Source organism: Oncorhynchus keta, unplaced genomic scaffold (assembly GCF_023373465.1).
Source record: "Oncorhynchus keta strain PuntledgeMale-10-30-2019 unplaced genomic scaffold, Oket_V2 Un_contig_12689_pilon_pilon, whole genome shotgun sequence".
In the NCBI taxonomy this organism is placed as follows: Eukaryota; Metazoa; Chordata; class Actinopteri; order Salmoniformes; family Salmonidae; genus Oncorhynchus; species Oncorhynchus keta.
The window spans coordinates 19,948-45,461 of NW_026277960.1; the positions used below are offsets into that span (position 1 = coordinate 19,948).

Sequence of the window (25,514 nt, forward strand, 5' to 3'; positions counted from 1 at the left end):
GCCTGAAGAAAACCGTAACATTCATGAACCATTTGGATAGACCGTAAAAAACTGGTGTCGAATTTAGCAGTTGCGAAAGTTCTTCGACATGAAGAATGGTTGAGAACCGGAAACAGAAACGCACCGTTGGATGAGGGACTTGATTGCGCAAGACAGCATGAAATCACATGATCACTCACCCAGTTGATCATGTGACCAATCCATTTTTTGTAACAACCGCGGAGCAGCAACGTGAAACAACAGATGATTTGATTCATCTCGCTTCTATAACACGGATTAGCTGGTTTCTCTGAACTCCAGAGGAGGCGAAACCCAATTATGAGGTATGTGTGATAAATACAGCTGTATGAAAGCCTGGTCATTGGATTATGCAGTGCAGTTCTCTCTGGTTATTTGACTAGGCTAATTCATTCTTTATATTCAATATACTTTATTTATTTTATACATGCGCAAACTAGCTAAAGCAGACATTTGAACATTTGATAATGCAAACATGTGTGAGAATGAAATTGTGTTGAAACTAAACTATCAAATGTATCTGCTCTCCACTCACCCCTGACAGAATGTTGAAGGAGACGCTGTGTGTTCTCCTGTGGGCTTCTCTGGAGGCAACACAGTCAAGGGGCTGCTCGAGTTTCTTCTGCCGGAAATCTCACCGTGTCAGCATGCTCTCCAGAGGAGCCGACCCTGGCAAGCCGCTCTTTCTCACCCCCTACCTGGAAAAGGGCAACATCGAAGAGGGTAGGTTGGTTTACTTTACTCAGAAACTATATTTTGTTCAACTGTTAAGGCTTTCGCTAATGTTGTACAAGGCAGTTGTCAAGTTTTCAAAAAATAGACGAGATTGCGTTATGCATCATGTTATTTGCATCAAATCAAATGTATTTCTATAGCCCTTCATACATCAGCTGATATCTTAAAGTGCTGTACAGAAACCCAGCCTAAAACCCCAAACAGCAAGCAATGCAGGTGGATCCCCATTAGCTGTTGCACATGCAGCAGCTACTCATCCTGGGGTCCACGCAACAAAACATGACATAACCGTGTGCAGAACAGTTGTTACGACGTTGTGATGTTAACATCATGAATGTTACAGTATTACAACAGAAGTCTGATGGAGACTAATCGTTGTGTTCAGATGAAACGAGGTTTGAGACAGTTATTTGAAAGAAATGACCTGTTCTATCTTTCAGCACGGAAGCAGAGTCTGGTAGGTCCCCTGCCTGGTGCCAATGTGAAGAGTTATGCCGGCTACCTCACTGTCAACAAGAAATACAACAGCAACCTCTACTTCTGGTTCTTCCCTGCTCAGGTACACTACAGTACCATGTGTCCCAAATGGCACCCTGTTCCCTTTGTAGTGCACTACTTGTGACCAGGGCCCCATAGAGAATAGGGTGCCACCCATATCAGCTGCAGTGTCCTCCTTAGTTTCACTTGTGACAAGAATCAATAGCACGTGTTTGTCTAGCAATCACCTTTTATCAGCTCCTGTAAAGGAATGTGTGAATCAGGGCACAGTTTTATTTGGATTGTACATTTCAACAGGTTTTGGTTTCAGAAAACTTAACAAAAGACTTATGGTCTTAGCCTCTATAAAGTAAATCCAAAACAAGTCCTTTCTGCTGCCTACATTACCAAGGTCCTAGTGATCAAACAGTGTGTACTTCATAACTGTGTCAACGACTTAGCCACAAGGTGGCAGTGTTGTATTAGAAGGGTTTTGGGTGGAGGCCTCTCACTAAAAAACCTCCACTATCCACTTGTTAGAGAACTACTAACTTGTATCTGTCTGTCTGTCTCTCTGCAGGAGTGGCCTGAGACTGCTCCAGTCCTGCTGTGGCTGCAGGGGGGTCCTGGGGGCACATCTATGTTTGGGCTGTTTGTAGAACATGGACCCTACGTTGTATTGAAGAACCTAACAGGTACCAACATAGTAACATGACTCTGTACTGACCCCTGTCTAGTGTATAATAACATGACTCTGTACTGAGCCCTGTCTAGTGTATAATAACATGACTCTGTACTGAGCCCTGTCTAGTGTATAGTAACATGACTCTGTACTGACCCCTGTCTAGTGTATAATAACATGACTCTGTACTGAGCCCTGTCTAGTGTATAGTAACATGACTCTGTACTGACCCCTGTCTAGTGTATAATAACATGACTCTGTACTGAGCCCTGTCTAGTGTATAATAACATGACTCTACTGACCCCTGTCTAGTGTATAGTAACATGACTCTGTACTGACCCCTGTCTAGTGTATAATAACATGACTCTACTGACCCCTGTCTAGTGTATAATAACATGACTCTGTACTGACCCCTGTCTAGTGTATAATAACATGACTCTGTACTGAGCCCTGTCTAGTGTATAATAACATGACTCTGTACTGACCCCTGTCTAGTGTATAATAACATGACTCTGTACTGACCCCTGTCTAGTGTATAATAACATGACTCTGTACTGACCCCTGTCTAGTGTATAGTAACATGACTCTGTACTGAGCCCTGTCTAGTGTATAGTAACATGTCTCTGTACTGAGCCCTGTCTAGTGTATAATAACATGACTCTGTACTGACCCCTGTCTAGTGTATAATAACATGTCTCTGTACTGAGCCCTGTCTAGTGTATAATAACATGACTCTGTTCTGACCCCTGTCTAGTGTATAGTAACATGTCTCTGTACTGACCCCTGTCTAGTGTATAATAACATGACTCTGTACTGACCCCTGTCTAGTGTATAATAACATGACTCTGTACTGACCCCTGTCTAGTGTATAATAACATGACTCTTTACTGACCCCTGTCTAGTGTATAGTAACGTGTCTCTGTACTGACCCCTGTCTAGTGTATAGTAACATGACTCTGTACTGACCCCTGTCTAGTGTATAATAACGTGTCTCTACTGACCCCTGTCTAGTGTATAATAACATGACTCTTTACTGACCCCTGTCTAGTGTATAATAACATGATGACTCTGTACTGACCCCTGTCTAGTGTATAGTAACATGACTCTGTACTGACCCCTGTCTGTATAATAACATGACTCTGTACTGACCCCTGTCTAGTGTATAATAACATGACTCTTTACTGACCCCTGTCTAGTGTATAATAACATGACTCTGTACTGACCCCTGTCTAGTGTATAATAACATGACTCTGTACTGACCCCTGTCTAGTGTATAATAACATGACTCTGTACTGAGCCCTGTCTAGTGTATAGTAACATGACTCTGTACTGAGCCCTGTCTAGTGTATAGTAACATGACTCTACTGACCCCTGTCTAGTGTATAATAACATGACTCTGTACTGACCCCTGTCTAGTGTATAATAACATGACTCTTTACTGACCCCTGTCTAGAGTATAATAACGTGTCTCTGTACTGACCCCTGTCTAGTGTATAATAACATGACTCTGTACTGACCCCTGTCTAGTGTATAGTAACATGACTCTGTACTGACCCCTGTCTAGTGTATAGTAACGTGTCTCTGTACTGACCCCTGTCTAGTGTATAGTAACGTGTCTCTGTACTGACCCCTGTCTAGTGTATAGTAACGTGTCTCTGTACTGACCCCTGTCTAGTGTATAATAATGTGACTGTACTGACCCCTGTCTAGTGTATAGTAACGTGTCTGTACTGACCCCTGTCTAGTGTATAGTAACGTGTCTCTGTACTGACCCCTGTCTAGTGTATAATAACGTGTCTCTGTACTGACCCCTGTCTAGTGTATAGTAACCTCTGTACTGACCCCTGTCTAGTGTATAGTAACGTGTCTCTGTACTGACCCCTGTCTAGTGTATAGTAACATGTCTCTGTACTGACCCCTGTCTAGTGTATAGTAACGTGTCTCTGTACTGACCCCTGTCTAGTGTATAATAACGTGTCTCTGTACTGACCCCTGTCTAGTGTATAGTAACGTGTCTCTGTACTGACCCCTGTCTGTCATTTCTATCAGAAAGCTGTAGTGGTGGGACCTTCATCTCTCTCCATGTATCTCTGTTCCTACTGTAGTGGTGGGACCTTCATCTCTCTCCATGTATCTCTGTTCCTACTGTAGTGGTGGGACCTTCATCTCTCTCCATGTATCTCTGTTCCTACTGTAGTGGTGGGACCTTCATCTCTCTCCATGTATCTCTGTTCCTACTGTAGTGGTGGGACCTTCATCTCTCTCCATGTATCTCTGTTCCTACTGTAGTGGTGGGACCTTCATCTCTCTCCATGTATCTCTGTTCCTACTGTAGTGGTGGGACCTTCATCTCTCTCCATGTATCTCTGTTCCTACTGTAGTGGTGGGACCTTCATCTCTCTCCATGTATCTCTGTTCCTCTGTAGTGGTGGGTCTCCTATCTCTGTTCCTACTGTAGTGGTGGGACCTGTAGTGGTGGGACCTTCATCTCTCTCCATGTATCTCTGTTCCTACTGTAGTGGTGGGACCTTCATCTCTCTCCATGTATCTCTGTTCCTACTGTAGTGGTGGGTTCCATGTATCTCTGTTCCTACTGTAGTGGTGGGGATCTCTGTTCCTACTGTAGTGGTGGGACCTTCATCTCTCTCCATGTATCTCTGTTCCTACTGTAGTGGTGGGACCTTCATCTCTCTCCATGTATCTCTGTTCCTACTGTAGTGGTGGGACCTTCATCTCTCTCCATGTATCTCTGTTCCTACTGTAGTGGTGGGACCTTCATCTCTCTCCATGTATCTCTGTTCCTACTGTAGTGGTGGGACCTTCATCTCTCTCCATGTATCTCTGTTCCTACTGTAGTGGTGGGACCTTCATCTCTCTCCATGTATCTCTGTTCCTACTGTAGTGGTGGGACCTTCATCTCTCTCCATGTATTGTGTTGTTTCACCTGTTTACAGTGGGCTACAGAGACTATCCCTGGACATCCAGATACTCTGTTCTGTACATTGACAATCCAGTACGTATGGCTTCTACTTCCTTCGTGTGAATGTATGAACACAGTTTGTTTGCATCCAAATGGCACCCTATTCCCTTTTATAGTGCTCTACTTTTGACCAGGTCCTCTTGTCAAAAGAAGTGTACTAAATAGGGAATAGGGTGCCATTTGGGACATCCTGTATCAGACAGGTTTGATTTGGTTTCTATGCTGCTTTCATAGTTTTCTCATCAAAATGTGTGTAATGTTACCTAATAGTATGTGAAATGTAATGTTACCTAATAGCATGTACAGTATGTGATTGTAATGTTACCTAATAGTATGTGAAATGTAATGTTACCTAATAGTATGTGAAATGTAACAGCATGTACAGTATGTGATTGTAATGTTACCTAACAGCATGTGATTGTAATGTTACCTAACTGCATGTACAGTATGTGATTAATGTTACCTAACAGCATGTACAGTATGTGATTGTAATGTTACATTTACATTACATTTAAGTCATTTAGCAGACGCTCTTATCCAGAGTGACTTACAAATTGTTACCTAACTGCATGTACAGTATGTGATTGTACTGTTACCTAACAGCATGTACAGTATGTGATTGTAATGTCAGGTGTGTGTTTTCTTGTCCAGGTAGGAACAGGGTTCAGTTTCACTGATGATGACCGAGGCTTTGCTCAGAACCAGGATGATGTAGGCAGAGATCTGTACAGGTAAGACTGGTCACTGAGGTTCTGGGTGCATTAGGCTGTATTTACAGACAGCTCAATTCTGATCTTTTATTCACCAATTGGTCTTTTGACCAATCAGACCAGCTCTTTTGCCCATAATAATGGGCATAAGATCAGAATTGAGCTGCCTGTGTAAACGCAGCCTTACACTATGCACAGATTATAATATCATTCTATCATATTGATGTGGTTCCTAAGATGGAAAACACTTCTCTAGGCATTGTAAAGATCTGATGGTGGCCTTTCTGAGTGGTGCAGCGGTCTAATGCACTGCAGGGCTTGAGGCCTCACTACAGATCTGGGTTCGATCCCGGGCTGTGTAGAAGCCGGGCCGCGACCGGGAGATCCATGAGGCGACGCACAATTGGCCCATCGTCGTCCGGGTTAGGGGAGGATTTGGCCACCTGGGATGTCCTCTTCCCATCGCGCTCTAGCGACTCCTGTGGCGGGCTGAGCGTATGCGTGCTGACAGTCAAATCAAATCAAAGTTTGTCATGTCCCCCCAATACAACAGGGGACAGTGAAATGCTCACTTACAGGCTCTAACCAATAGTGCAAAAAAGGTGTTGGGTGAACAATAGGTAAGTAAAGAAATAAAACAACAGTAAAAAGACAGGCTATATACAGTAGCGAGGCTATAAAAGTAGCAAGGCTATAAAAGTAGCGAGGCTACATACAGGCACCGGTTAGTCAGGCTGATTGAGGTAGTATGTACATATGGTTAAAGTGACAATGCATATATGATGAACAGCGAGTAACAGTAGCTTAAAATAGGGGGTGGTGGGTGGGACACAATGCAGATAGCCCGATTAGCCAATGTGCGGGAGCACTGGTTGGTCGGCCCAATTGAGATAGTATGTACATGAATGTACAGTTAAAGTGACTATGCATATATGATAAACAGAGGAGCAGCAGCGTAAAAAGAGTAGTTGGGGGTGGGGGGGGGACACAAGGCAAATAGTCCGGGTAGCCATGTGATTACCTGTTCAGGAGTCTTATGGCTTGGTAAAAACTGTTGAGAAGCCTTTTTGTCCTAGACTTGGCACTCTGGTACCACTTGCCATGCGGTAGTAGACAGTCTATGACTGGGGTGGCTGGGGTCTTTGACCATTTTTAGGGCCTTCCTCTGACACCGCCTGGTGTAGAGGTCCTGGATGGCAGGCAGCTTAGCTCCAGTGATGTACTGGGCCGTATGCACTACCCTCTGTAGTGCCTTGCGGTTGGAGGCCGAGCAATTGCCGTACCAGGCAGTGATGCAACCAGTGAGGTTGCATCCAACTGATGTTGCAGCTGTAGAACCTTTTGAGGATCTCAGGACCCATGCCAAATCGTTTTAGTTTCCTGAGGGGGAATAGGCTTTGTCGTGCCCTCTTCACGACTGTCTTGGTGTGTTTGGACTATTCTAGTTTGTTGTTGATGTGGACGCCAAGGAACTTGAAGCGCTCAACCTGCTCCACTACAGCCCCGTCGATGAGAATGGGGCGTGCTCTGTCCTCCTTTTCCTGTAGTCCACAATCATCTTCTTAGTCTTGGTTACATTGAGGGATAGGTTGTTATTCTGGCACCACCCGGCTAGGTCTCTGACCTCCTCCCTATAGGCTGTCTCTTCGTTGTCGGTGATCAGGTGGTTGTGTCGTCTGCAAACTTAATGATGGTGTTGGAGTCGTGCCTGGCCATGCAGTTGTGGGTGAACAGGGAGTACTTGAGGGGACTGAGCACGCACCCCTGTGGAGCTCCAGTGTTGAGGATCAGCGTGGCAGATGTGTTGCGTGGTGATGAGCTTTGAGGGTACTATGGTGTTGACACACCACCTGGGGGTGGCCCGTCAGGAAGTCCAGGATCCAGTTGCAGAGGAAGGTGTTTAGTCCCAGGATCCTTAGCTTAGTGATGAGCTTTGAGGGTACTATGGTGTTGAACGCTGAGCTGTATCAATGAATAGCAATCTCACATAAGTCTTCCTTTTGTCCAGGTGGGAAAGGGCAGTGTGGAGTGCAATAGAGATTGCATCATCTGTGGATCTGTTTGGGCGGTATGTCTGTAATAGTTAGCAAGCCCTGCCACATAAGACGAGCGTCGGAGCCGGTGTAGTAGGATTCAATCTTAGCCCTGTATTGACACTTTGCCTGTTTGATGGTTCGTTGCAGGGCATAGCAGGATTTCTTGTAAGCTTCCGGGTTAGAGTCCCGCACCTTGAAAGCAGCAGTTGACACATTTATTTGTATTTTTTTATTTGACCTTTATTTAACCAGGCAAGTCAGTTAAGAACGAATTCTTATTTTCAATGATGGCCTAGGAACAGTGGGTTAACTGCCTGTTCAGGGGCAGAACGACAGATTTGTACCTTGTCAGCATGTCTATCAGCCCCATTGGTGCGGCTGGCTTCCGGATTAAGTGAGCAGTGTGGCAAGAAGCAGTGCGGCTTGGCGGGGTCGTGTTTCGGAGGACGCATGTCCAATATACATCTAGGACCTTGGTTATGTCACATGGCATCATGGTCTCTGGTCAATGTACATCTAGGACCTTGGTTATGTCACATGTCATCATGGTCTCTGGTCAATGTACATCTAGGACCTTGGTTATATCACATGGCATCATGGTCTCTGGTCAATGTACATCTAGGACCTTGGTTATGTCACATGGCATCATGGTCTCTGGTCAATGTACATCTAGGACCTTGGTTATGTCACATGGCATCATGGTCTCTGGTCAATGTACATCTAGGACCTTGGTTATGTCACATGGCATCATGGTCTCTGGTCAATGTACATCTAGGACCTTGGTTATGTCACATGGCATCATGGTCTCTGGTCAATGTACATCTAGGACCTTGGTTATGTCACATGGCATCATGGTCTCTGGTCAATGTACATCTAGGACCTTGGTTATGTCACATGGCATCATGGTCTCTGGTCAATGTACATCTAGGACCTTGGTTATGTCACATGGCATCATGGTCTCTGGTCAATGTACATCTAGGACCTTGGTTATGTCACATGGCATCCATTGTTTTTCTCATCTTGTGTCTTTGTCCTCTAGTGCATTGACTCAGTTCTTCCAGATCTTCTCTGAGTATCAGTCCAATGACTTCTATGCTACAGGAGAGGTGAGTTTGGTTCTAGTCTCCACATCTGTGTTCCACATAACATTACACAACTTCCCTTCATCCTAGTTGGCAAATTCCCCAAATCCTAGTTGCTACAAAGACATCTGCTTTTTATTCCCTTTTATGATGCTGAACAAGGTCTTAAAATGGTTATTTTAGGGTCTCTGCTATAGCAACAAGAATAATCTTTCCACTTAAATGCATAATAACATAAAATGTAAATGACTTTCTGCAATCAGAACGCAGACACTAAAATTGATTGGAATTGTCCTCGATGTCCTCAGTCCTATGCAGGAAAGTATGTCCCAGCCATTGGTTACTACATCCATAAGCATAACCCCATTGCTAAGGTGAAGATCAACTTCAAGGGAGTTGCCATTGGAGACGGCCTCTGTGACCCAGAGCTGGTGGGTTGTGTTTTAATACACCGTGATTTCAACTTTACTCAGCATTGTTTGACACTTCTGATTTAATATGAAATATATCAGTAATATCATTTAAAATATATTATTATATCTCCAGGATGAACAAAAAATGGTTGTTTTTGTTCTTTATTTGCTCTTTCCCTTGGTCTCACCTGTTCTGTCTCTCTGTCAGATGCTGGGAGGTTATGGTGACTTCCTGTACCAGACAGGTCTGATAGACCTGCTCCAGAAGCAGTATGTTGAGCAGCAGACAGCCAGCGGGGTGCAGCTCATCCAGCAGGAGAAATGGGTGGAGGCCTTTGAGGTAAGACTGCATCTGCAATAACCTGTGTGTTTGTTGTCCACTCTACATATCTGCTAACACAATAACCTGTGTGTTTGTTGTCCACTCTACATATCTGCTAACACAATAACCTGTGTGTTTGTTGTCTACTCTACATATCTGCTAACACAATAACCTGTGTGTTTGTTGTCCCTCTCATATCTGCTAACACACAGGTGTTTGTTGTCCACTCTACATATCTGCTAACACACTAACCTGTGTTTGTTTCCACTCTACATATCTGCTAACTCTAACCTGTGTGCAGGTCTACTCTACATATCTGCTAACACAATAACCTGTGTGTTTGTTGTCCACTCTACATATCTGCTAACACAATAACCTGTGTGTTTGTTGTCCACCTACATATCTGCTAACACAATAACCTGTGAGTTTGTTGTCCACCACATATCTGCTAACACACTAACCTGTGTGTTTGTTGTCCACTCTACATATCTGCTAACCTGTGCTACTCTACCTGTAACACAATAACCTGTGTGGACATATCTGCTAACACAATAACCTGTGTGTTTGTTGTCTTCTACATATCTGTAACACACTAACCTGTGTGTTTGTTGTCACTCTACATATCTGCTAACACAATAACCTGTGTGTTTGTTGTCCACTCTACATATCTGCTAACACAATAACCTGTGTGTTTGTTGTCCACTCTACATATCTGCTAACACAATAACCTGTGTGTTTTTGACTCTACATATCTTAACACTAACCTGTGTGTTTGTTGACATATCTGCTAACACAATAACCTGTGTGTTTGTTGTCTACTTCATATCTGTAACACAATAACCTGTGTGTTTGTTGTCCACACATATCTGCTAACACAATAACCTGTGTGTTTGTTGACATATCTGCTAACACAATAACCTGTGTGTTTGTTGTCCACTCTACATATCTGCTAACACAATAACCTGTGTGTTTGTTGTCCACTCTACATATCTGCTAACACAATAACCTGTGTGTTTGTTGTCCACTCTACATATCTGCTAACACAATAACCTGTGTGTTTGTTGTCCACTCTACATATCTGCTAACACAATAACCTGTGTGTTTGTTGTCTACCACATATCTGCTAACACAATAACCTGTGTGTTTGTTGTCCACTCTACATATCTGCTAACACAATAACCTGTGTGTTTGTTGTCCACTCTACATATCTGCTAACACAATAACCTGTGTGTTTGTTGTCTACTCTACATATCTGCTAACACAATAACCTGTGTGTTTGTTGTCTACTCTACATATCTGCTAACACAATAACCTGTGTGTTTGTTGTCCACTCTACATATCTGCTAACACAATAACCTGTGTGTTTGTTGTCCACCACATATCTGCTAACACAATAACCTGTGTGTTTGTTGTCCACTCTACATATCTGCTAACACAATAACCTGTGTGTTTGTTGTCCACTCTACATATCTGCTAACACAATAACCTGTGTGTTTGTTGTCCACTCTACATATCTGCTAACACAATAACCTGTGTGTTTGTTGTCCACTCTACATATCTGCTAACACAATAACCTGTGTGTTTGTTGTCCACTCTACATATCTGCTAACACAATAACCTGTGTGTTTGTTGTCCACTCTACATATCTGCTAACACAATAACCTGTGTGTTTGTTGTCCACTCTACATATCTGCTAACACAATAACCTGTGTGTTTGTTGTCCACTCTACATATCTGCTAACACAATAACCTGTGTGTTTGTTGTCCGCTCTACATATCTTAACACAATAACCTGTGTGTTTGTTGGGACATATCTGCTAACACAATAACCTGTGTGTTTGTTGTCCACTGCTTCTACATATCTGCTAACACAATAACCTGTGTGTTTGTTGTCCACCTACATATCTGCTAACACTAACCTGTGTGTTTGTTGTCCACTCTACATATCTGCTAACACAATAACCTGTGTGTTTGTTGTCCACCACATATCTGCTAACACAATAACCTGTGTGTTTGTTGTTCCACATATCTGCTAACACACTAACCTGTGTGTTTGTTGTCCACTCTACATATCTGCTAACACAATAACCTGTGTGTTTGTTGTCCACAGCATATTGCTAACACAATAATGGTTTGGTCCATCTACATATCTGCTAACACAATAACCTGTGTGTTTGTTGTCCACTTATCTACATATCTGCTAACACAATAACCTGTGTGTTTGTTGTCCACTCTACATATCTGCTAACACAATAACCTGTGTGTTTGTTGTCTCTACATATCTGCTAACACAATAACCTGTGTGTTTGTTGTCCACTCTACATATCTGCTAACACAATAACCTGTGTGTTTGTTGTCTACTCTACATATCTGCTAACACAATAACCTGTGTGTTTACAGACATCTCAAATATCTGCTAACACAATAACACCTGTGTGTTTGTTGTCACATATCTGTAACACACACCTGTGTGTTTGTTGGCTTACATATCTGCTAACACAATAACCCAGTTTGTTGACTCTACATATCTGTACACAATAACCTGAGTGTTTGTTTACACTCAATAGCTAATTGAATAACCTGTGTGTTTGTTGTCCACTCTACATATCTGCTAACACACCTAACCTGTGTGGGTCCACTCTAATATCTGCTAACACAATAACCTGTGTGTTTGTTGTCCACCTACATAGCTAATTGAATAAGGTGTTTGTTGTGCTAACACACTAACCTGTGTGTTTGTTGTCCACTCTACATATCTGCTAACACAATAACCTGTGTGTTTGTTGTCCACTCTACATATCTGCTAAAAATAACCTGTGTGTTTGTTGCTAACATATAACCTGTGTGTTTGTTGTCCACTCTACTATCTGCTAACACAATAACCTGTGTGTTTGTTGTCAACATAGCTGATTGTGTGTTTGTTGTCCACTCTACATATCTGCTAACACAATAACCTGTGGTTAAAGTTGTCCACTCTACATATCTGAACACCTGTGTGTTTGTTGTCCACTCTACATAACAGTAACTTACAATAACCTGTGTGTTTGTTGTCCACTCTACATATCTGCTAACACAATAACCTGTGTGTTTGTCCACTCTACATATCTGGTAACACAATAACCTGTGTGTTTGTTGTCCACTTACATATCTGCTAACACAATGTCCACTCTACATATCTGCTAACACAATAACCTGTGTGTTTGTTGGTTCTACATATCTGCTAACACAATAACTGTGTGTTTGTTGTCCACCCATAGTGATTGACATATCTGCTAACACAATAACCTGTGTGTTTGTTGTCCACTCTACATATCTGCTAACACAATAAGTGTTTGTTGTCCACTCTACATATCTGCTAACACAATAACCTGTGTGTTTGTTGTCACTCTACATAGCTAACACAATAACCTGTGTGTTTGTTGTACCACTACAGCTGCTAAACAATAACCTGTTGTGTTTGGTTTAGGTCCACTCTACATATCTGCTAACACAATAACCTGTGTGTTTGTTGTCCAGCTACATATGCTGAATAACCTGGTGTTTGTTGTCCACTCTACATATCTGCTAACACAATAACCTGTGTCCACTCTACATATCTGAGTTTGCTACATATTGCTAACACAATAACCTGTGTGTTTGGTCCACTACATATCTGCTAACACAATAACCTGTGTGTTTGGTCCACTCTACATATCTGTAACACTAATGTCCACTCTACATATCTGCTAACACAATAACCTGTGTGTTTGTTGTCCACTCTACATATTGACTACATATCTGCTAACACAATAAGTTTGGTCCACTCTACATATCTGCTAACACACTAACCTGTGTGTTTGTTGTCCACTCTACATAGCTGCTTAACACACCTGTGTGTTTGTTGTCCATACATATCTGTATGCACAACCTGTGTAGTTGTACATATCTGCTAACACACTAACCTGTGTGTTTGTTGTCCCACCCAGCTGATTAACACAATAAGGTCCAGTACATATCTGCTAACACACCTGTGAGTTTGTTGCATATCTGCAACACCATAACCTGTGTGTTTGTTGTCCACTCTACATATCTGAATAACCTGTGTGTTTGTTGATATCTGCTAACACAATAACCTGTGTGTTTGTTGTCCACCCACATATCTGCTAACACAATAACCTGTGTGTTTGTTGTCCACTTCATATCTGATTGAATAACCTGTGTGTTTGTTGTCCACTCTACATATCTGCTAACACAGACAACCTGTGTGTTTGAATAACCTGTGTGTTTGGTCTGGTAACACAATAACCTGTGTGTTTGTTGTCCACTCTAACACACATATCTGCTAACACAATAACCTGTGTGTTTGTTGTCCACTCTACATATCTGCTAACACACTTGTGTGTTTGTTGTACATATCTGCTAAACACTAACCTGTGTTACAGTCCACCCATATCTGCTAACACACTAACCTGTGTGTTTGTTGTCCAGGTACATATCTGCTAACACAATAACCTGGTGTTTGTTGTCCACCTACATATCTGCTAACACAATAACCTGTGAGTTTGTTGTACACATATCTGCTAACACACTAACCTGTGTGTTTGTTGTCCACTCTACATATCTGCTAACACAATAAGGTTTGTTGTCCACTTACATATCTGCTACACACACTAACCTGTGTGTTTGGTCTCTACATATCTGCTACACTAACCTGTGTGTTAGTTGTCTGTCTACATATCTGCTAACACACTAACCTGTGTGTTTGTTGTCCACCACATATCTGCTAACACACTAACCTGTGGTTTGTTGTCCACTGCTACATATCTGCTAACACACTAACCTGTGTGTTTGTTGTCCACGTGCCTGGCCATGCACTATCTGCTAACACAATAACAGGTTTGTTGTACTACATATCTGCTAACACAATAACCTGTGATTGACTCTACATATCTGCTAACACACTAACCTGTGTGTTTGTTGTCCACTTACATATCTGCTAACACAATAACCTGTGTGTTTGTTGTCTACTCTACATATCTGCTAACACACTAACCTGTGTGTTTGGTACTACATATCTGCTAACACAATAACCTGTGTGTTTGTTGTCTACTTACAGACACACCACCTGATTGTTTGGGTCACATAGCTAACACAATAAGTGTGTTTGTTGTCCACTCTACATCTGCTAACACACTAACCAGTGTGTTTGTTGTCCACTCTACATATCTGCTAACACAATAACCTGTGTGTTTGTTGTCCACTCAGGATCTGCTAACACACTAACCTGTGTGTTTGTTGATCTACATACCCACTGATTGAATGTGTTTGTTGTCCACTCTACATATCTGCTAACACAACCTGTGTGTTTGTTGTCCACTCTACATATCTGCTAACACACTAACCTGTGTGTTTCTGTCCACCTACATATCTGCTAACCACCTGTGTGTTTGTTGAATAGCTAACACAATAAGTGTGTTTGTTGTCCACTAGATATCTGCTAACACAGAACCTGTGTGTTTGTTGTCCACTCTACATATCTGCTAACACAATAACCTGTGTGTTTGTTGTACATATCTGCTAACACAATAACCTGTGTGTTTGTTGTCCACTCTACATATCTGCTAACACAATAAGTCCACTCTACATATCTGCTAACACACTAACCTGTGTGTTTGTTGTCCACTCTACATATCTGCTAACACAATAACACACTAACCTGTGTGTTTGTTGTACAGACACCCATATCTGCTAACACAATAACCTGGTGTTTGTTGTCCACTCTACATATCTGCTAACACAATAACCTGTGTGTTTGTTGTCCACCATATCTGCTAACACAATAACCTGTGTGTTTGTTGTCCACTCTACATATCTGCTAACACACTAACCTGTGTGTTTGTTGTCCACTTACATATCTGCTAACACACTAACCTGTGTGTTTGTTGTCCACTCTACATATTGCTAAACCTAACCTGTGTGGTCAACTCAAGTAGCTAACACAATAACCTGTGTGTTTGTTGTCCACTCTACATATCTGCTAACACAATAACCTGTGTGTTTGTTGTCTACTCTACATATCTGCTAACACAATAACCTGTGTGTTTGTTGTCCACTCTACATATCTGCTAACACAATAACCTGTGTGTTTGTTGTCCACTCTACATATCTGCTAACACAATAACCTGTGTGTTTGTTGTCCACTCTACATATCTGCTAACACAATAACCTGTGTGTTTGTTGTCCACTCTACATATCTGCTAACACAATAACCTGTGTGTTTGTTGTCCACTCTACATATCTGCTAACACAATAACCTGTGTGTTTGTTGTCCACTCTACATATCTGCTAACACAATAACCTGTGTGTTTGTTGTCCGCTCTACATATCTGCTAACACACTAACCTGTGTGTTTGTTGGCTCTACATATCTGCTAACACAATAACCTGTGTGTTTGTTGTCCACTCTACATATCTGCTAACACAATAACCTGGTGTTTGTTGTCCACTCTACATATCTGCTAACACACTAACCTGTGTGTTTGTTGTCCACTTACATATCTGCTAACACATAACCTGTGTGTTTGTTGTCTTGACATATCTGCTAACACATAACCTGTGTGTTTGTTGTCCACAGACATATCTGCTAACACAATAACCTGTGTGTTTGTTGTCCACTCTACATATCTGCTAACACAATAACCTGTGTGTTTGTTGTCCACTCTACATATCTGCTAACACAATAACCTGTGAGTTTGTTGTCCACTCTACATATCTGCTAACACAATAACCTGTGTGTTTGTTGTCCACTCTACATATCTGCTAACACAATAACCTGTGAGTTTGTTGTCCACTCTACATATCTGCTAACACAATAACCTGTGTGTTTGTTGTCCACTCTACATATCTGCTAACACAATAACCTGTGAGTTTGTTGTCCACTCTACATATCTGCTAACACAATAACCTGTGTGTTTGTTGTCCACGCTACATATCTGCTAACACAATAACCTGTGGTTTGTTGTCCACACATATCTGCTAACACACTAACCTGTGTGTTTGTTGTCCAGCTACATATCTGCTAACACAATAACCTGTGTGTTTGGTCTACATATCTGGTAACACAATAACCTGTGTGTTTGTTGTCCACCACATATCTGCTAACACAATAACCTGTGTGTTTGTTGTCCACTACACATATCTGCTAACACATAACCTGTGAGTTTGTTGTCTACTCTACATATCTGCTAACACAATAACCTGTGTGTTTGTTGTCCACTTACATATCTGCTAACACAATAACCTGTGTGTTTGTTGTCCACTCTACATATCTGCTAACACAATAACCTGTGTGTTTGTTGTCACATCTGCTAACACACTAACCTGTGAGTTTGTTGTCCACTCTACATATCTGCTAACACAATAACCTGTGTGTTTGTAGTCCGCATACATATCTGCTAACACACTAACCTGTGTGTTTGTTGTCCAGCTCTTATAAGGGTCACAATAACCTGTGTGTTTGTTGTCCACTCTACATATCTGCTAACACAATAACCTGTGAGTTTGTTGTCCACTCTATATCTGCTAACACAATAACCTGTGTGTTTGTTGTCCACCTACATATCTGCTAACACAATAACCTGTGTGTTTGTTGTCCACTCTACATATCTGCTAACACAATAACCTGTGTGTTTGTTGTCCACTCTACATATCTGCTAACACAATAACCTGTGTGTTTGTTGTCCACCACATATCTGAATGTCTGGCAGCCATTCTTTCAAGGCCTCCAACTTCCTGGTACGTTCTTCCACTGTCCTCTTGTCCTGCAGGTATTTGACAGCTTGCTGAATGGGGACATTCTGCCGTACCCCTCGTTCTTCCACTGTCCTCTTGTCCTGCAGGTATTTGACAGCTTGCTGAATGGGGACAACCCTCGTTCTTCCACTGTCCTCTTGTCCTGCAGGTATTTGACAGCTTGCTGAATGGGGACATTCTGCCGTACCCCTCGTTCTTCCACTGTCCTCTTGTCCTGCAGGTATTTGACAGCTTGCTGAATGGGGACATTCTGCCGTACCCCTCGTTCTTCCACTGTCCTCTTGTCCTGCAGGTATTTGACAGCTTGCTGAGTGGGGACATTCTGCCGACCCCTGTTCTTCCACTGTCCTCTTGTCCTGCAGGTATTTGACAGCTTGCTGAGTGGGGACATTCTGCCGTACCCCTCGTTCTTCCACTGTCCTCTTGTCCTGCAGGTATTTGACAGCTTGCTGATGGGGACATTCTGCCGTACACCCCTCGTTCTTCCACTGTCCTCTTGTCCTGCAGGTATTTGACAGCTTGCTGAATGGGGACATTCTGCCGTACCCCTCGTTCTTCCACTGTCCTCTTGTCCTGCAGGTATTTGACAGCTTGCTGAGTGGGGACATTCTGCCACCCCTCGTTCTTCCACTGTCCTCTTGTCCTGCAGGTATTTGACAGCTTGCTGAATGGGGACATTCTGCCGTACCCCTCGTTCTTCCACTGTCCTCTTGTCCTGCAGGTATTTGACAGCTTGCTGAATGGGGACATTCTGCCGTACCCTCGTTCTTCCACTGTCCTCTTGTCCTGCAGGTATTTGACAGCTTGCTGAATGGGGACATTCTGCCGTACCCCTCGTTCTTCCACTGTCCTCTTGTCCTGCAGGTATTTGACAGCTTGCTGAATGGGGACATTCTGCCGTACCCCTCGTTCTTCCACTGTCCTCTTGTCCTGCAGGTATTTGACAGCTTGCTGAATGGGGACAAACCCCTCGTTCTTCCACTGTCCTCTTGTCCTGCAGGTATTTGACAGCTTGCTGAGTGGGGACATTCTGCCGTACCCCTCGTTCTTCCACTGTCCTCTTGTCCTGCAGGTATTTGACAGCTTGCTGAGTGGGGACATTCTGCCGTACCCCTCGTTCTTCCACTGTCCTCTTGTCCTGCAGGTATTTGACAGCTTGCTGAGTGGGGACACAGTACCCCTCGTTCTTCCACTGTCCTCTTGTCCTGCAGGTATTTGACAGCTTGCTGAATGGGGACCTGCCACCCCTCGTTCTTCCACTGTCCTCTTGTCCTGCAGGTATTTGACAGCTTGCTGAGTGGGGACATTCTGCCGTACCCCTCGTTCTTCCACTGTCCTCTTGTCCTGCAGGTATTTGACAGCTTGCTGAATGGGGACATTCTGCCGTACCCCTCGTTCTTCCACTGTCCTCTTGTCCTGCAGGTATTTGACAGCTTGCTGAATGGGGACATTCTGCCGTACCCCTCGTTCTTCCACTGTCCTCTTGTCCTGCAGGTATTTGACAGCTTGCTGAATGGGGACATTCTGCCGTACCCCTCGTTCTTCCACTGTCCTCTTGTCCTGCAGGTATTTGACAGCTTGCTGAATGGGGACATTCTGCCGTACCCCTCGTTCTTCCACTGTCCTCTTGTCCTGCAGGTATTTGACAGCTTGCTGAATGGGGACATTCTGCCGCCCTCGTTCTTCCACTGTCCTCTTGTCCTGCAGGTATTTGACAGCTTGCTGAATGGGGACATTCTGCCGTACCCCTCGTTCTTCCACTGTCCTCTTGTCCTGCAGGTATTTGACAGCTTGCTGAGTGGGGACATTCTGCCGTACCCCTCGTTCTTCCACTGTCCTCTTGTCCTGCAGGTATTTGACAGCTTGCTGAATGGGGACATTCTGCCGTACCCCTCGTTCTTCCACTGTCCTCTTGTCCTGCAGGTATTTGACAGCTTGCTGAGTGGGGACATTCTGCCGTACCCCTCGTTCTTCCACTGTCCTCTTGTCCTGCAGGTATTTGACAGCTTGCTGAATGGGGACATTCTTCCGTACCCCTCGTTCTTCCACTGTCCTCTTGTCCTGCAGGTATTTGACAGCTTGCTGAATGGGGACATTCTTCCGTACCCCTCGTTCTTCCACTGTCCTCTTGTCCTGCAGGTATTTGACAGCTTGCTGAATGGGGACATTCTTCCGTACCCCTCGTTCTTCCAGAACGCCACTGGCTGCACCAACTACTTCAATTACTTGCAGTGTCAGGTAGGTACACAGAGCGAGGCTTACAGACACCCAGCTGATTGAATAAGGGTCAGGTAGGTACACAGAGCGAGGCTTACAGACACCCAGCTGATTGAATAAAGGTCAGGTAGGTACACAGAGCGAGGCTTACAGACACCCAGCTGATTGAATAAGGGTCAGGTAGGTACACAGAGCGAGGCTTACAGACACCCAGCTGATTGAATAAGGGTCAGGTAGGTACACAGAGTGAGGCTTACAGACACCCAGCTGATTGAATAAGGGTCAGGTAGGTACACAGAGCGAGGCTTACAGACACCCAGCTGATTGAATAAAGGTCAGGTAGGTACACAGAGCGATGCTTACAGACACCCAGCTGATTGAATAAGGGTCAGGTAGGTACACAGAGCGAGGCTTACAGACACCCAGCTGATTGAATAAGGGTCAGGTAGGTACACAGAGCGAGGCTTACAGACACCCAGCTGATTGAATAAGGGTCAGGTAGGTACACAGAGCGATGCTTACAGACACCCAGCTGATTGAATAAAGGTCAGGTAGGTACACAGAGCGAGGCTTACACAGACACCCAGCTGATTGAATAAAGGTCAGGTAGGTACACAGAGCGAGGCTTACAGACACCCAGCTGATTGAATAAAGGTCAGGTAGGTACACAGAGCGAGGCTTACACAGACACCCAGCTGATTGAATAAAGGTCAGGTAGGTACACAGAGCGAGGCTTACAGACACCCAGCTGATTGAATAAGGGTCAGGTAGGTACACAGAGCGAGGCTTACAGACACCCAGCTGATTGAATAAGGGTCAGGTAGGTACACAGAGCGAGGCTTACACAGACACCCAGCTGATTGAATAAGGGTCAGGTAGGTACACAGAGCGAGGCTTACAGACACCCAGCTGATTGAATAAGGGTCAGGTAGGTACACAGAGCGAGGCTTACAGACACCCAGCTGATTGAATAAGGGTCAGGTAGGTACACAGAGCGAGGCTTACAGACACCCAGCTGATTGAATAAGGGTCAGGTAGGTACACAGAGCGAGGCTTACAGACACCCAGCTGATTGAATAAGGGTCAGGTAGGTACACAGAGCGAGGCTTACAGACACCCAGCTGATTGAATAAGGGTCAGGTAGGTACACAGAGCGAGGCTTACAGACACCCAGCTGATTGAATAAGGGTCAGGTAGGTACACAGAGCGATGCTTACAGACACCCAGCTGATTGAATAAGGGTCAGGTAGGTACACAGAGCGAGGCTTACAGACACCCAGCTGATTGAATAAGGGTCAGGTAGGTACACAGAGCGAGGCTTACAGACACCCAGCTGATTGAATAAGGGTCAGGTAGGTACACAGAGCGAGGCTTACAGACACCCAGCTGATTGAATAAGGGTCAGGTAGGTACACAGAGCGAGGCTTACAGACACCCAGCTGATTGAATAAGGGTCAGGTAGGTACACAGAGCGAGGCTTACAGACACCCAGCTGATTGAATAAGGGTCAGGTAGGTACACAGAGCGAGGCTTACAGACACCCAGCTGATTGAATAAGGGTCAGGTAGGTACACAGAGCGAGGCTTACAGACACCCAGCTGATTGAATAAGGGTCAGGTAGGTACACAGAGCGAGGCTTACAGACACCCAGCTGATTGAATAAAGGTCAGGTAGGTACACAGAGCGAGGCTTACAGACACCCAGCTGATTGAATAAAGGTCCAGTTAAATTACCCAGAGAAGATTTCCTGAATGAAATGTGTCACCAGGCTCATGTAACGGATGTGAAACGCTTAGTTAGCGGTGGTGCGGCTTTTGTGTAGCGGTGGGTAACGATGCTTCGTGGGTGACTGTTGTTGATGTGTGCAGAGGGTCCCTGGTTCGTGCCCGGGTATGGGCGAGGGGACGGTTTAATGTTCTACTGTTACACTTCCACACAGATGCACGTTTTCCATAAAGGTTCTATAATAACATGTATGTTATGGTTCTCTCTGCTACAGGAGCCTGCAGATCAGGAGTATTTCTCCCAGTTTGTGACTCTGGCAGAGGTGCGGCGCTCCATCCACGTGGGGAACCTGACGTTCCACGACGGCTCGGAGGTGGAGAAACACCTGCTGCAGGACGTCATGAAGAGCATCAAACCCTGGCTCGCCACGCTCATGGACAACTACAGGGTGAGACTAGAGTCGATGCCCATCTAGTACTCAGACATGCTTCTATTAACAGCACAGATATATAATATATGCCATTTAGCAGATGCTTTTATCCAGAGACACTGACGCGTGCGTACATTTAATGTATGGGTGGCCCAGCGAATCTAACCCACAATCCTTGCTCTGCGAGCAGCGCGCTCTACCAACTGAGCCATGGTTTAACTTTGGTTTACAGTATCCGTCACGAGCTACGGCGTCCGCCTCGAGCTACGGCGTCCGCCTCGAGCTACGGCGTCCGCCACGAGCTACGGCGTCCGTCACGAGCTACGGCGTCCGTCACGAGCTACGGCGTCCGTCACGAGCTACGGCGTCCGTCACGAGCTACGGCGTCCGCCTCGAGCTACGGCGTCCGTCACTAACTCCTCTCCTCAGCTATTGCTTGGACCACTATACTGTAATCATTGAATAAATGCCTTATCTGTGTTTCTATCTCTCTCTTTCTTCTGCACACACACACACACACACACACACACACAGGTGTTGATTTACAGTGGTCAGCTGGATGTGATTGTGGCGGCCCCCCTGACCGAGAGGTTCCTGCCCACGGTGAACTGGACCGGGGCTGATGAGTTCAACAAAGCCTCTCGCTTCCATTGGAAGATCCAGCCAGAGGACACAGAGGTGGCTGGATATGTTCGCCAAGTAGGGGAATTCTACCAGGTGAGTACTGCATGTCTGTGTCCAGGGGTCGGATTCACAAAAACCTTAAGAAGACATTTCTTCTTGGCTGCCATTTGTTTCCTTAACTATAGACTAAAGAAGAAAGTTAAGCAAAGTTGCTATTCCTCAAAAAGGTTAGAGGAAATTCTCTTGCACTATTTCTTATGTTTCTCCAGAAGCAAAAAGTTAAGAAGAAATTAGATTCTTGAAAATAAAGTTCTTGGAAGTGTTTTTGAATTCCAAGATAGCTAAACCCTTGTCTTAATCTCATGGCAGTGAGAGAAAAAATTCATGAAAGCAATTTAACATGTTTAATTCACTCAAACTTCATCTGAAAGTTTCAGTATTTATTATTTTAAACCCAAGAACATGTTTTAGAAGAGTAATCTCAGTTGGAAATTTGCTAACATGATTGCCATTGCTAGTCAGATAGGGAGCTAAATCGGGTGCCTAGCAACAAACATACAGTTGAAGTCGGAAGATTACATGCACTTAGGTTGGAGTCATTAAAACACATTTTTCAACCACTCCACAAATTTCTTGTCAACAAACTATAGTTTTGGCAAGTCAGTTAGGACATCTACTTTGTGCATGACAAGTAATTTTTCCAACAATTGTTTACATACAGATTATTTCACTTATAATTCCCTGTATCACAATTCCAGTGGGTCAGAAGTTTACATTAAGTTGACTGTTTACACTAAGTTAACTGTGCCTTTAAACAGCATGGAAAATTCCACAAAATGATGTCATGGCTTTAGAAGCTTCTGGTAGGCTAATTGACATAATTTGAGTCAATTGGAGGTGTACCTGTGGATGTATTTCAATGCCTACCTTCAAACTCAGTGCCTCTTTGCTTGACATCATGAGAAAATCAAATAAATCAGCCAAGACCTCAGAAAAAAAATAGTAGACCTCCACAAGTCTGGTTAATCCTTGGGAGCAATTTCCAAATGCCTGAAGGTACCACATTGATATGTACAAACAATAGTACGCAAGTATAAACACCATGGGACCACGCAGCCGTCATACAGCTCAGGAAGGAGATGTAGTTGCCATAAAAAAAAACATTATACAACTGCACATGGGGACAAAGATCATACTTTTTGGAGAAATGTCCTCTGGTCTGATGAAACAAAAATAGAACTGTTTGGCCATAATGACCATTGATATGTTTGGAGGAAAAAGGGGGAGGCTTGCAAGCTGAAGAACACCATCCCAACTGTGAAGCACAGTGGTGGCAGCATCATGTTGTGGGGGTGCTTTCCTGCTGGAGGGACTGGTGCACTTCACAAAATAGATGGCATCATGAGGAAGGAAAATAATGTGGATATATTGAAGCAACATCTCAAGACATCAGTCAGGAAGTTAAAGCTTGGACGCAAATGGGTCTTTCAAATGGACAATGACCTCAAGCATACTTCCAAAGTTGTGGCAAAATGGCTTAAGGACAAGTCAAGGTATTGGAGTGGCCATCACAAAGCCCTGACCTCAAACCTATAGAAAATTTGTGTGCAGAACTGAAAAAGTGTGTGCGAGCAAAGAGGCCTACAAACCTGACTCAGTAACACCAGCTCTGTCAGGAGGAATGGGCCAAAATTCACCCAACTTATTGTGGGAAGCTTGTGGATGCAATGTTAGACCAAAGTTAAACAATTTTAAAGGCAATGCAACCAAATACTAATTGAGTGTATGTAAACTTCTGACCCACTGGGAATGTGATGAAAGAAATGAATAAAAGCTGAAATAAATCACTCTACTATTATTGTAATATTTCACATTCTTGAAATAAAGTTGTGATCCTATCTGACCTAAGACGGGGAATCTTTACTAGGTTTAAATGTCACTAATGTATTTGAATGTATTTGGCTCGGGTGTATGTAAACTTCCGACTTCAACTGTACATAAGATATTTGAGGAGTTTGAAAGAAAATCATTAAATCTTAAGGAATTCTTGAGGAATTGCACTTACCAAATATCTTGTGAACTTCTTATTATTTTTCTTAAGCAGCTTCGTAAGAAGTGCTTTGTGAATCTGGGCCCAGGACTTTACTGGGTATTCAGGGCACTTGGCCACCCTTTAAAATGGAAAATGCTAACATAGCATTACTAAACATAATGTGAGTAATTTAGCAGTAGATCTCATGCAGAACACCTTAGTCAGTGCATTCAACTAAGTTTAGTAGGAGAAAAACAAGCACGTGACAATTATTGCAAGTAGAGTCTTATTGAAAATGGCTGTGCCAGGAAGATATGATCAACTTTATGGACACCAGGTGGGAACACTGCTGCTGATGGGGAAACTGGTTCACATGCTAAACCTGTCTGACTGTCTGTTTGTCTCCTTGTCATGCAGGTGATTATACGAGGGGGAGGGCACATACTACCATACGACCAACCACAGAGGTCCTTTGATATGATTGACAGATTCCTCTCAACACAGGGATTTATTTAAGTGCGGGTCTGAGCAGGAACACAGTTGATCTGAGTTCTTCCACCTTTTGATTCGGAGTGTCTCCAGATTCCCAGTGGCTGTTTATTTCAAACACAATTACACAATTATACATGGTAGAGGTCTATCACCTAGAAAGGAATACATGTCATGGATAGAGACGTCTGGACAGCTATGCTGCCTTCATCAGACTTTAATGACCTCCTAAATCCTACTTTAACCCTCAGATTCTGACTGCACTCTGATGCACTGCCAATGAATTCTCATGTTTGCTATTCTGTGGATCTGTCAAAATGAATATTTTTTTTGACTGTGGGGAATAATGATTTATATTGCACATGATTAAGATGAAGAGATGACATGCAATGCAATTGTAATAAAATATGAAACCAACATGGGTCTGTCAAACAAATTCAATGGATGAACACCAGAGGGCGCTGGTGTTTGAAATACTGTAAATGCCCGGTGGTGTTGTCCCTTGTAAATGCAACAAAGTTACTGAATAGTTTCTCTTATACAACTTTGGTAAAAGTTCCATTATCCAACTTCAGATAATGACCAAGACCTTTTTATTCTACCTGTCAGATGATTCAGTCATACTCGACCATCCTGTTTAATCCATAAAAGAACAATTAAACTCTGAATAGGCTACAATACCTGCCTCTGTTTAGGTAATAGTAGGTACTACTCCCAGAACTCAATAACCTCTACAGACAATCACGGCAGAC

General features: G+C 43.6%; 1 protein-coding gene and 1 long non-coding RNA gene across 55 annotated transcripts; one reads left to right on the forward strand and one right to left on the reverse strand.

The window, feature by feature from the left end:
• Positions 1 to 125: 125 nt before the first annotated feature.
• On the forward strand, positions 126 to 25,179 carry cpvl (carboxypeptidase vitellogenic like). 46 transcript variants are annotated; one of them, XM_052501177.1, is made up of 24 exons: positions 126 to 323; positions 563 to 741; positions 1,194 to 1,312; positions 1,811 to 1,925; positions 4,867 to 4,925; positions 5,544 to 5,623; positions 8,678 to 8,744; positions 9,029 to 9,151; positions 9,342 to 9,473; positions 17,260 to 17,331; positions 17,394 to 17,537; positions 17,608 to 17,679; positions 17,753 to 17,824; positions 17,895 to 17,966; positions 18,038 to 18,109; positions 18,246 to 18,389; positions 18,524 to 18,739; positions 18,953 to 19,096; positions 19,313 to 19,796; positions 20,064 to 20,121; positions 20,283 to 20,655; positions 20,709 to 21,635; positions 22,152 to 22,334; positions 24,691 to 25,179. In XM_052501177.1, exons 1-19 carry the CDS (start codon positions 319 to 321, stop codon positions 19,523 to 19,525), a joined length of 2,100 nt encoding a protein of 699 aa, XP_052357137.1. In that variant the 5' UTR covers positions 126 to 318; the 3' UTR covers positions 19,526 to 19,796; positions 20,064 to 20,121; positions 20,283 to 20,655; positions 20,709 to 21,635; positions 22,152 to 22,334; positions 24,691 to 25,179. The 46 variants fall into 46 exon arrangements, with proteins under 46 accessions (XP_052357137.1, XP_052357139.1, XP_052357144.1 ...); XM_052501179.1 differs by having other exon boundaries at positions 20,338 to 20,655; XM_052501184.1 differs by having other exon boundaries at positions 20,391 to 20,655.
• LOC127918003 (uncharacterized) lies at positions 9,495 to 16,697 on the reverse strand. 9 transcript variants are annotated; one of them, XR_008098304.1, is made up of 5 exons: positions 15,485 to 15,834; positions 15,279 to 15,322; positions 11,754 to 11,841; positions 10,592 to 10,853; positions 9,495 to 9,627 (listed from the first exon to the last, which is right to left on the reverse strand). It is a non-coding gene; the product is annotated as an uncharacterized LOC127918003 (long non-coding RNA). The 9 variants fall into 9 exon arrangements; XR_008098302.1 differs by lacking the exons at positions 11,754 to 11,841; positions 15,279 to 15,322 and adding an exon at positions 16,647 to 16,697 and having other exon boundaries at positions 10,592 to 10,811; positions 15,441 to 15,660; XR_008098306.1 differs by lacking the exon at positions 15,279 to 15,322 and having other exon boundaries at positions 11,798 to 11,841.
• Positions 25,180 to 25,514: the final 335 nt, after the last annotated feature.

Coding starts and splice junctions, on each gene's coding strand:
- cpvl (XM_052501177.1), top strand. Junction 17,967..18,037: donor ACTGTCCTCTTGTCCTGCAG/GTATTTGACAGC, acceptor CTTGTCCTGCAG/GTATTTGACAGCTTGCTGAA. Junction 19,097..19,312: donor ACTGTCCTCTTGTCCTGCAG/GTATTTGACAGC, acceptor CTTGTCCTGCAG/GTATTTGACAGCTTGCTGAA.